Source organism: Polypterus senegalus, chromosome 15 (genome assembly GCF_016835505.1).
Source record: "Polypterus senegalus isolate Bchr_013 chromosome 15, ASM1683550v1, whole genome shotgun sequence".
Lineage (NCBI taxonomy): Eukaryota > Metazoa > Chordata > Cladistia > Polypteriformes > Polypteridae > Polypterus > Polypterus senegalus.
In genome coordinates this window covers 78,765,171-78,777,962 of record NC_053168.1, presented here as the reverse complement: position 1 = coordinate 78,777,962, position 12,792 = coordinate 78,765,171, and the positions used below count along the sequence as shown (strand labels likewise).

General features: G+C 36.5%; 1 protein-coding gene across 8 annotated transcripts in view; it reads right to left on the bottom strand.

Moving 5' to 3' along the window:
* LOC120515735 (cytoplasmic dynein 1 intermediate chain 1) overlaps positions 1–12,792 on the bottom strand; it is a 459,517-nt gene that overhangs the window by 408,335 nt on the left and 38,390 nt on the right. For 5 of the 8 annotated variants that reach the window (XM_039737005.1, XM_039737006.1, XM_039737001.1 and 2 more), the window contains one exon: positions 2,263–2,404. In XM_039737005.1, coding sequence (XP_039592939.1) covers positions 2,263–2,404 — 142 coding nt within the window. The remainder of the gene's footprint in view (positions 1–2,262; positions 2,405–12,792) is intronic. The other 3 variants (XM_039737008.1, XM_039737003.1, XM_039737004.1) reach the window with 1 other exon arrangement.

Here is a 12,792-nt window from a genome sequence, read left to right as displayed (position 1 = left end):
GCTGGATGAACTCTAAGATGAAACATTAAAAGTATCTGAGGCCTGTTAGATGACAACAGTTGGAGCAAGAGCAGATTTGGTAAACCTTTTTAAATTAAGTATAATACCACAGCAACTCCCACAGTAAATAGAATGATACTAAACAACCGAAATGCTGTGTTCCACCATATTACAAAAGGTGGATTTATTTGATCTTAATGAATAGTTTAAGGCTGTTCCATCAGTGTTTAATAGCTTTCAGAAGGTGAATCTTCCTTGCTACAGAGCACAGCTTATAGTCTCTACGTATTAAAGCTAGCCACTGGACTACCACACTATGTTGGTGAATGAGTACAAGTTTCAAATACAGTTTCAAGACGTTATCCTTCTATATAAAAGCGGTCGGGTGTCCTTCCGTCCCGTGAGTGCTACGTAGGTGCGGAGTTTCACACACGCCCCGTCCATTTTGCAATGCACGATGGGATTTGTAGTTTCTTTTTTCCAGGTAAAAGATGATTTTCTACTCCAGACTGTGCGATATCTTCTTCTTCTTTCTTACTATATAAAAGCGGTCGGGATTGTCCTTCCGTCCCGTGAGTGGAAAGCGTAGCGGTATTCCGCTTATCACAGACTTACTACTTGCAGCTTGCAGTACGAAGCGACATGATGTGAGCAGAGTTCTGGTACTCCCATCATTCCTTTGCTTTTGTGCGTGATGCGCTGGAAAAATAGACAAAATTATGTCTCTGGAAATAATTAATATTGATGGAGTACAAATGCCTCACCGCATAGTAAATATCAGGGGGGTTCAAAAGGGCGACCTCAATATAGAAAAAAAGTTTAAATTTCATCACAAAAATAACAGAAACTACGAGTATTAAAGTAATACCGCTCAAATGCAATAGAACCAAATTAATGAGTTTGTATAAAATATCAAATTGATGTACATATTGAATTGCCTTAAGAAGTGGTCAACTTAAAAGTCGGTCGCCTTGGCGGGTCAGCCTAGTCGTTCACCTATGTAGTGTGATAAAGATTGATGTTTTTTCACAAAGTTTTCAGGTTCACCTCTGGGTTGTGATACTTTCAGGTATAGTTTACAAAAATTCTGTTGATGGTTTATAAAGCCTTAAATAATCTCGCCCCATCTTATATATCAGAATGTCTGACATCTTATATTCCAAATCGTAACCTCAGATCCTCAAATGAGTGTCTCCTTAGAATTCCTAGAGCTAAACTTAAAAGAAGTGGTGAGGCGGCCTTCTGCTGCTATGCACCTAAAATCTGGAATAGCCTGCCAATAGGAATTCGCCAGGCTAATACAGTGGAGCACTTTAAAAAACTGCTGAAAACACATTACTTTAACATGGCCTTCTCATAACTTCACTGTAATTAAAATCCTGATACTCTGTACACCCAACTCATTATAATAACTATTCATGGTGGCTCTAAAATCTGTACTAACCCCTACTCTCTCTTCTGCTTCCTTTTCCGGTGTCCTTTTGGTGGTGGCGCCACCACCATCTACTCAAAGCACCGTGATGTTCCAACAATGATGGATGGATTAAAAGCCAGAAGTCTGTATGACCATCAACATCAAGTGACTCCGTGAGAACCCTAACTACAAAGAGGACAATTTCATTTATGTTAGGTAGAATGCCCAGAGGGGACTGGGTGGTCCCGTGGCCTGGAACCCCTGCAGATTTTTTTTTTTCCAGCCGCCTGGAGTTTTTTTTCTATTTTTTCTGTCCACCCTGGCCATCGGACCTTACTCCTTTTCTATGTCTTATTTTAATTTCTTATTCTTTCTTTTATTTTTCTTTTCTTCATTATGTAAAGCACTTTTAGCTACTTTTTGTATGAAAATGTACTATATAAATAATTGTTGTTGTTGTTGTTGTTTACATACCCTGTGTGTGCCCACAAAGATTATGGCTCATGGAATCTCAGACAATTAACTGGTATGCAATCCAGTAGTGATGGATGGACATCAGTTCTAAACTATTTTGTAAATGATTGCATCATGTAGCTAATGAACCAGAAGAATGAATACTTTGTCTTAGTTTGACTTTTGAAACTCATAGTGAAATTGTACTGAAGCAACTAATGTGAACAGCACCAAGAAGTCTATTAAAATTTTTCAGAAGGATAAGACAGAATGATAAAACAGCCTAAATGCAAAATTATCACCCATGGCAAAATGTTTGATTTTTAAAATAACAATTCACTCATCTTTTTTGGCATTTTACATCAGAGATAAAAATCAAGCAGTTCATACTCTACCTTCCAAGCGGTCCACATTCCATGGAATCCTGGCTGCCTGCTTCACTGGGTGTGCTCACTGATTTCGAAGAAGGAGACATAGGGGTTGGGACTAAATAATGAAAATAACAGGTATCCCATGTTAACAAATGCAGCGGCTGCACTGATGGAGAGCAGTGACAGGCACAGCAAACAAAAGAGGGTTCAAATTAACAGGATGGATTGAAATGGTTGAAGCAAAAAACCAAAAAGAAAAAAAAAAAAAGAAGAAAGAAAGTCAAACGTATTCCTAAACATTTTGACTTTATAATGAACTTTATTTATTTAAAATGGGCATGAGAAAATGCCAGTAAATTAACAGTTTTGCCCAGCAATTTAGTTCTGCAATTCACACTGCATTTCAGCTGCTTTTGGTCTGTCTTAGTTTATAGATAACAGAAAAACTGAAATGTATAAATGAATAAAAACACACTCTCAGGTACTTCTAAGATTATATTTGGCATTAAAGAAGAGATGTGACATGATGAAACAACTGGTGGAAGATAAATCTGTCTTGTAAAATTACTAAAACTCACAATGTCTGACATGACACCTGTTGTTAGGTGCGCCATCAAATAAACAAAGCTCCAATGCAAAAGCAAACGAAAACAAGCTGTACTTCCTTAACGTTTGAAGTTTTCTTCTTAAGCAGGCAGTGGAGTGTAGCTAGTTAGGTACTGGACTGAAAATTAGAATACAAGGCTGAACACTCAGTCCCTGCCACAGACTTTGCGTGTGATTCCAAACATGTCTCAGCTCTGATTATGCTCAAAATGTGGATTTTTATACAATTTCATGTGTGATGACTTCTCTTATGTAGTTTATGCATTTTGATTTTTTGGCTTGTCCTTTATCATGTATTTGAAGCATTTTAATGTGGCACTTGAGCTTACTGGATGTTCTTCTCTCCCCTAGGTACAAGGACTTGGCAGTACCCATGACCCTCATTGGTTTTATATATGTATTTAATTCTCACCGTATCTCCCACAGATGTAAAGGTTTCATTAACTCATTCCTCTTAATTGGTCCAATTTAGACATGCGGTAATATTTTAATATACTGCTCAGCACTGGCTCCCACTATGCACCTCTTGCAGCCAGAATACACTCCAGCTACCCAAGACCGTGTATTGGAAAAAGCCTTTTCAGTAGAGGAATGCATCACACTTTGTTATGCTTTGAAATGTTTACTCACTGAGAATTTTTTAGGAACACCTGCTTACCCATTCGGATATCTAATCAGTCAATCATGTGGAAGCAGCTCACTGCATAAAATCATGAAGATACAGGTCTGGTGTTTCAGTTAATGTTCACATAAAACACCAGACTTGGAAACAAAATATGATCTCAGTAATTTCAACCGTGGCATATTGTTGGTGGCAGATGGGCAGGTCTGAGTATTTCTGTAACTGCTGATCTACTGGGATTTTCATGCACAAAAGCCTGTACAGTTTACGTTAATGAGAGCAGTCATATGAGAATGACCAGACTGCTTCGAGCTGATAGAAAGGCTATTGTAACACAGATAACCACCCTGTATAACCGTGGTGAGCAGAAGAGCATCTCAGAAATCACAACACATCAATCCTTGAGACAGATGGGCTACAACAGCAGAAAACCACATGAGGATTTCACTCCTGTTGGCCAAGAACAGCATACTGAGGCTGCAGTAGTCATTGGCTCACCAACGCTGAACAGATGAAGACTGAAAAAAAATGTAGCCTTGTCTGATGAATCTCGATTTCTGCTGCGGCACACAGGTAGTAGAGTCAGAAATTAGCAACAGCATGAATTCATGCACTCAACCGGCCTTGTGTCATCAATCCAGGTTGGTGGTGGTGGTGTGAAGGTGTGGGGAACGATTTCTTAGCACACTTTGGACCATCTAATGCTAATCAATCATCTCTTGAATGCCACAGCCTAGTTGATTATTCTTGCTGACCACGTGCATCCCTGCATAGCCACAATTTGCCACTCTTCTAATGGCTACTTCCAGCATAAATAATGCACCATGTCACAAAGCAAATGTCATCTCAAACTCAATGACGTAAGTTTTTCTTCAGTGGCCGCCCCACTCACTGGATCTGAATACAATAGAATACCTTTAGGATGTGGCTGAACGGGAGACTGCAACTGACAACTCTGCAGAAAATGCATGATGCAATCATGTGGACATGAACAAGAATCTCAAAGGAATGTTCCCACCATCTTGTAAAATCCATGCCACAAAGAACTGAAGCTGTTTTGAAAGCAAAAGGAGGCCCTAACCAGTGTTAGTGCACCGAATAATCTATGTGTTTGGGCAAAGGTTTTGTAATGCTGCACAATGGTGGTGCTATATGAAAAAAACAGTTTGAGAACATTTAAGGGATAAAAAGAAACAACATATGGAGACAAATAACTACATCATTAGAAGTGGAATTTAATTTGATACTTGTTTCAAGAATACAATGTCAGCCTAGGTAATTAATTCTAAAAGAATCCAAAGAAATTTTTTTTGGACATTTTACTGTTACAGATGTACAGTTCTGGCCAAAAATATTTCCACTGCTGTAGGTTTTCTTTAGGTAATGCACTAATTCTTCCACAAAATTTACAACATTACAAAATGATAGGTGTTAACGTATGTATGTCAGTTATTTGCGATGAAGAACACAAAAAACCTGGGTAAAAAGCTAAAAATGTAATCTTCTTTCACACAGAGCCCAAAAAGGCTATTGACAAAATTATTGTCACTTTTTAAAAATATTAAGAAATAATTCAAGCAGATAATTCTGCAGTAACTGCTATTCCAAGTCATTTTTCATAAGTTACAAGTGCTACCAACTTAAGTCAGATATTCAGCCAGTAAAACAAACTGTCCAAGGAGAGAAGAAACAAAACAGTAGAAAGATATAAACAATCCATCTGCAGTAGCCTTCATTTTCCTTTGTCCACTATACACATCATCATCAAAAAGTTTAAGGTCCATTGCACTACACTGAAAAAAGTATAACGTTGATGTTGTTCATTCAACGTAAATTTTCTCTTTCAAGCAACTTAAAATTAGTCATTTAGTGTTGCAGCTTGAAATATTTGGTTTCAGATCTCAATCAAAGTAAAAAAATTTGTTTGTACCAAATTAAGTTATGGTGGTGGGAATAAATGTAAAAATCCTATTTCATTTAACTTAATATTTTAGGTTGTTCATGTGCTGTGTTTGAGGGGCCGTTTGTATATTCTTTCGGTCGAACTTTCCAGTTTGATGGCTTTCCAACTGCCAAAAAAGAAGAACAACTTAAAAAATAGATTTACTTCAGTAAAAAAAAACAAGTGAATTGCACCCAATCACTCTAAATGATTTGCCTCAACTTAAAAATTGTGGGATCAATAAGCTAAAAAGAATTATATTGGTTCAGATTGAAAATATTAAGTGCAAATCATCACATTTTTTTTCAGTGTATAGTCAACCTCCCTGGATGTGGATGGAAGCAAAAAATTGATGAACGATTGCAGCAAAAGATTTCACTAAAGGTGGAGAAAGAACCTCAATCAACAGAAAAAAGATCCAAGCTGACCTTCAGACACAAGGTACAACAGTATCGACTCTCACTATCCATTTCCATCTCATTAAAGATAGATAGATAGATAGATAGATAGATAGATAGATAGATAGATAGATAGATAGATAGATAGATAGATAGATAGATAGATAGATAGATAGATAGATACTTTATTAATCCCAAGGGGAAATTCACAAATTAAATGGTAGGAGACCCAGAAGGAACCCACCTCTGACACAGAGACATTAAAAAACCAGACTGGAGTTTGCCCCAAAACTCTCAAACAAGCCAAAATTATTCTGGGAGGATTTACTCTGGACAGATTAGAGCTTTTTGCTAAAGCATATCATCTTTGTGTTTACAGAAAAAAATTAAGCCTTCAATAACGATATCCTTACTGTCAGACATGGAGATGAATCACTTATCTGTTGGGGGTTTTTGTCACCTCTGTCACTGGATGCCTTGACACTAGGGGTGCAACAATTAGTTGACGTAATCTATGACGTCGACTAACAAAAATCATCGACGCGGATTTTTTATTGTCGACGCGTCATAAACAGAACCTTCAATAGAGGCTCCAGTCACAAAGAACCACCTTGTTTTTTGTAACTGCAATGCACTACATGAATGTCTGGTGGCAGTATCGTTTGTTATTGTTTGTCAAGACGCACACAGTCCTACAAACGGACGCATCCTGGAGCTGTGATGCCGCCGTCTCTCGAGAAGTAACTTTTAGCGAGTAAAGTTAGTGTCACATGTTAACGTTGATGTTTGTACTATAATGTGTATATCAAGTTTTCGACAATGATAGTTAACCCTTAAACCGACACATACTTGGGAGTTAATGCACCCCTGGACGCCAAATACTTTTTAGCTGCACTTTTTAATTAAACATCACAATTCACAAAGAAAATGTGAAATTTTAACGGAACACGTATTTTTTTCATGCAAAGAGCATCACAATTACTGCAACACTGATCATTTTACACACTGCAAATGAACTGTAAAAACTATAAAAAAAAAAAAAACTACTACAACAATCTATTACTATATGTTCAATATAGCAACTCAAGTGATTGATGAAATTCAGTATATGAACGAGCCAACTGCACTTGAACTGGCTGCACGCAAACACACAGGGGTAAATGCTGATGATTGCAGGCTCGTCTAGTGCAGCGGCTATGGCAAGCCAAATTAACATTTAGAGATATCTAAAAATGAATTTTGGATATCTTAAAATGTAATTTACTTTTAAGATATCTGAAACTCGCTTTGAGATATCTTAAAATAATTTCCTTTACATTTTAAGATATCTGCAATACATTTTGAGATATCTCAAATGTATTTCAAGATATCTCAAATACAGTTTCAGATATCTCAAAATAATTGTGTCTGCATTTCAAGATATCTCAAATGAATTTTCAGATATCTTAAATTGACCTTTCATGCATTTTAAGATATATTAAATGCATTTCAAGATATCTCAAAATCATTTCCTGTAAAATTGCCTATTATTTCAATGGGACTACTTGTTTATTATAAGATATCTTAAAATGTATTTGAGATATCTTGAAATGTGTAGGAATTCATTTTAAGATATCTTGAAATGTATTTGAGATATCTGAAAATGGACAGAAAGCTGTTTTAAGATATCTGGAAATGTATTTGAGATATCTTAAATTGTATTGTAGATATCTGAAAATGCTATTGAGATATCTTGAAATAATTGAGTGTCCTTTTAAAGATATCTTATAATGCATTTTAGATATCTTGAAATACAATTTGAGATATCTTGAAATACATTGTTAGATATCTGAAATGGAGCAGAGACCCATTTTAAGATATCATGAAATTAATTTTAGATATCTAAAATGTATTTCAGATATCTGAAAAATGAATTTCAAGATATCTTGAATGCTTTTAAGATATCTAAATTATATTTCGAGATATCTCAAAATAACTTCCTTCTCATTTTAAGATATCCCAAATTCATTTTGAGATATCTGAAATGCATTTTCAGATATCTTAAAATGACTTCCTGCACATTTCAAGATATCTCAAATACATTTCAAGATATCTTAAAATAACTTCCTGTGTATTTCAAGATATCTCAAATTCATTTTGAGATATCTCAAAATAGACAGGAAGTCCCATTGAAAGAATAGGAAATGTTACAGGAAGTGATTTTGAGATATCTCAAAATGTATTTGAGATATCTTGAAATGCACAGGAAGTTATTTTAAGATATCTCAAATGTATTTATGATATCTCAAAATGCACAGGAACGTATTTCAAGATATCTCGAATTGCATTAAAGATATCTTAAAATGCATTTCAGATATTTCAAAATGTACAGCATATCATTTCAAGATATCTTGAAATCTATTTAAGATATCATAAAATGCTTTTAGATATCTTAAAATAGATGCATTTTTAGATATCTGTAAGTCAATTTGAGATATCTAAAATGCATTTCCAGATATCTTAAAATCCATTTTGAGATATCTCTAAATGTTAATTCGGCTTGCCATAAGCGGCTGAATCCCAGAGACAGTGGTACTGCAGTTCTGCCAGGGCCGACAGTGGTCTTGAGCTGGCTGCTCAATGAATATACGGCACTGACTGATTTATGGAGGACTATTTCGGACAAAATTAATAAATAAATAAGTATATGCGCAAATAAATAAAAGTATTGTGAAATGTGAGCATAAATAAATAAATGTATCATGAAATGAAGCCTTAATAAATACATTTGTCATGAAAAGAGAGCATAAATAAATAAATGTATCATGAAATGAAGCCTTAATAAATACATGTATCATGAAATGAGAGCATAAATAAATAAATGTGTCACGAAATATGTTTTTCGTTGCTTATTTATTTATTTCATTTTGTCCGTAACATTCCTCCAAACCGTCATGAAATACGACTTGAAATAAAACTGTCACTTTCACTCGTCAAAGTTGAGAGGGTGGGCTCTAACACGCCATCTAGTTACTGATTGGTGAATCGATAGCACAAGAATTAATTACAAAAATGCTTACTACTGCCGATGAAATTGATTCTGCCGAAGATATTACGTATTTCAGAGAGAGAATTGAAGATTTATTGGAAGAAATTACAATGTTGGAGGCCCTTTTAGACTCCGATACAGATTAAACTATTTTCGAAATTATCAAAGAACAGGTGGAACGGACTCGACTACACTCCAGTTCAGGTGATGCAGTACCCTGCTCTGGACGTCCATCCTTTGACATTTCAGCTGAATCAATAGAACACCTTCAGTTATGCGGTTTAAAAGTACGACAGATTGCAGATCTATATGGTGTATCGGAGAAGACGATCACAAGGCGAATGAGCCAGTTTGATATATGGTAAGCTGCAATGGCTGTATTAGTTTAGGTACTTTGACATGGAATGTCCAAAGTAGCTCTAACTAATATTTTGAACTGAGTATTTGACCCTTGTTTTACGAGTATAAAGTCAGGTGAATAATCGTAGCTACTTTTTCAAACAACTCTGCAGCTCTGATCAGTGGCAAAGTTGTTCAGTTCAAAATATTAGTTGGAGCTGCTTTGGGCATTCCATGTCAAAGTACCTAAACTAATACAACCGTTGCAGCTTACAGTATATCAAACTGGCTCATTCGCCTTGTGATACACCATATAGATCTGCAATCTGTCGTACTTTTAAACCGCATAACAGAAGGTGTTCTATTGACACAGCTGGAATGTCAAAGGATGGACGTCCAGAGCAGGGAACTGCGTCACCTGAACTGGAGTGTAGTCGAGTCCGTTCCACCTGTTCTTCGATAATTTCAAAAATAGTCTAATGGTCTAAAAGGGCTGCCAACATTGTAATTTCTTCCGATAAATCTTCAATTCTCTCTCTGAAATACGTAATATCTTCGGCAGAATTAATTTCATCGGCAGTAGTAAGCATTTTTCTAATTAATTCTTGTGCTATCGATTCACCAATCAGTAACTAGAGCGCGTGTCAGAGTCCACCCTCTCAACTTTGACGAGTGAAAGTGACAGTTTTATTTCAAGTCCTATTTCATGACGGTTTGCAGGAATGTTACGGACAAAATGAAATAAATAAATAAGCAACGAAAAACATATTTCGTTACACATTTATTTATTTATGCTCTCATTTCATGACATATTTATTTATTTAGGCTCTCATTTCATGACACATTTATTTATTTATTTATGCTCACATTTCACAGTACTTTTATTTATTTGCGCATTTATTTATTTATTTAATTTTGTCCGAAATATTCCTCCATAACTGATCAGCTCCGGCGTGCTGGCAAATTGCACTGCGAAACAGCTTTAGCCGGTTGCGGAGTTCAATGAATGTACCTCGCTGTATATATGTCGCCGCATATACTCGGCTTTAACGTGCTTCCAAATTGCACTGGAAACCAACTCTAGCTGGTTGTGACGTTCAACAAATGTACTTTTCCGAACTTACTCTTGTGTGCTGGCAGTAGTTACATATTTTAGTCCGTTATTTATTTTTTTTATTTTGGCATGATATAGTACATGATGTTATAAACTACAACACCTTTCTTTCAGAGTGTGATGATTAAAACAACTTTCTCTGTCTGCGAAATCATTCTTCTGTATTCCTGCTACCTTTACTCCCTTTAAGCGTCTCTTCTCAGCAGCTGGGAACATTGTCTCAAAGAAGAGAGCCAGGCTCACACCAGAGCACGTCGAAATGCTTACGTTCCTGCACTGCAATCAGGAATATATGAACGAAATCTTTTATAAACTGTACATTATTGTTTTATTTTATTTGAATCGAAGCTTTATTTAAACCTTTGGCCTTTAAGACACAACAGTGGCCATTTTTGGTTAAATGCACTTTTTGTGTTTAAAGACTATGTGCACTTTAGTTTGTATTGTTTAATGTATTTCATTTTTATTGTGATGGTCACACTAATATAAAAACATCTGATTATTTTCAAATTCATATGCTTCACTGGTTGTTATTTTAATTTGATTATTATTAATTTTAATCGTGTTAATGCAGAGACATCAGGGTGACATACACAGGTGGACAGATGTGAGCAGATGAGGTAAGACATGCACTGGAGCCCAGAATAGGATGTGCAACCACAGGTCGCAGGCATCAAATTAGTCAGGCATGAAATAATCGTGACTAATCAAAAAAAAAATGGAGCAATTAATCGACTACCAAAATAATCATTAGTTGCAGCCCTACTTGACATTGTGCATGCTTCCAGGAAATTCGAGGACTAGCAAAGAATTTTGGAGTGAAATGTAGAACCCAGTATCATAAAGCTTGGTTTCTGTTGCAAGGTCACTGGCCCAAAGACCCAAAGCACATTTCAAAACGCACGCAGAAATGGTTTCAAAACAATCACTGGACTTTTTTGATAAGGTCAGCAATGAATCCTAATGTAAATCCCATTGAACACTTGTGGGAAGATCTGAAAAGAGCCGTTGGGAGAAGGCACCCATCAAATTTGGGACATCTGGAGCAGTTTGAAAAAGAACAGCTCAAAAATTCCACTATAGAGGTGAAAGAAGATCATTCATAGCCATCTGAAGGGTGCACCACCAAATATTAAGTCAAGAGTAGTACCAATAAATTTTTCAATACTCTTTTTGGGGATTCTGTGTGAAAAAAAATTAGAGTTGTCTTTTATTCTTATGTTTTTGTGTTCTTCCAACACAAATAAATGAAATACATACTGTATGTAAACAGCAATCATTATGTCTTGTAATACATTTTATGGAAGAACTGTATTATCTGAAAAAAAACAGTGGCAGTGATAATATTTTGGCCACAACTGTACTGTATATCTTGGTTTACTATTCCAAAAACATTGTTGTCAATATGTAGTGAATAGCATGGACGATGCCTGGCCATCAGCAGCCAGCAAGTAGAGTGACCATAGCTAATTTTTCAAGTCTTGATGGACAAACCTACATAGCAAGTATAACTCCAAAAGGATGGACTAATGCACAACCAAGAAACCAAAAAGACAATGTCTTTTCATTCTTTAATAATCAAAGATGAGCACTTAAAGCTCCTTCCCTTCATTGACTCATGCCTGGACTCAGTTTCAGCTCATGCAATGGACTCCCAATTGTTTAGAATGTTTCATCAACAAAATGCTGAGTACTCCTTTACTCCAAGAGAGATCCTAGTTCTGGACATACCTCTGCAGTAAGACATGCATGATAACTTTGAGTCCAGCTTAGCTACAATAAAATGAGATACACAAGCAAGACAAACCATGCATTAAACAAACACATTAATTTTACTGAATCACCTGATCATCTTATCTCTAACCTTAAGCACACATATTTTATGCTAGCAAGAGGGAATCAAGATCTCAGCTCTCAAATGACTTCAACTGCAGTACAGGTGGACATCACTAAACACATTCTTCTTCCAATGTAATTTGTCTGTACACACCAAAGATTTTAGACAAAGCTGTTGTGATGGCAAGAACCATCATTCAGAAGTATTACTACTAGTGATGAGCGAGCATGGTCGGCCAAACGTGTTCGGCTCGAGCATCGCTATGCTTGGAGCATGGCGCTACTCAAACGAGCACCACATGTGCTCACGCGCCATGCTCGAGTCTCCGCCCCACACGTTTCGCGGATTGGAGACAGCCAATCAAGGGGCAGGTAAGTAATTTTTTTATAGGGTGCGCTGAGAGTGTCAGCTCAACTGCAGGCACTCCCATATCATGTTTTAGAGCATCATTTTTCCTGTAAAATTGATTTTCTTGGGGGGTTTTGGGCGTGTTTTTGTCAGTCTGTAAAAGTGGTGTACAACTCGGACAAACTGGTTCCCAGCAGCGACTTGGGAGTCCAAGATGCATCCAGACATCGTCCACATGCTGTTCCTGGTCCATTTGGGTGGTGTTTCTGTCACTTTCTGACCTTTTCCAATGGACCAGGCACCCTCCCCTCTTCAGAGCA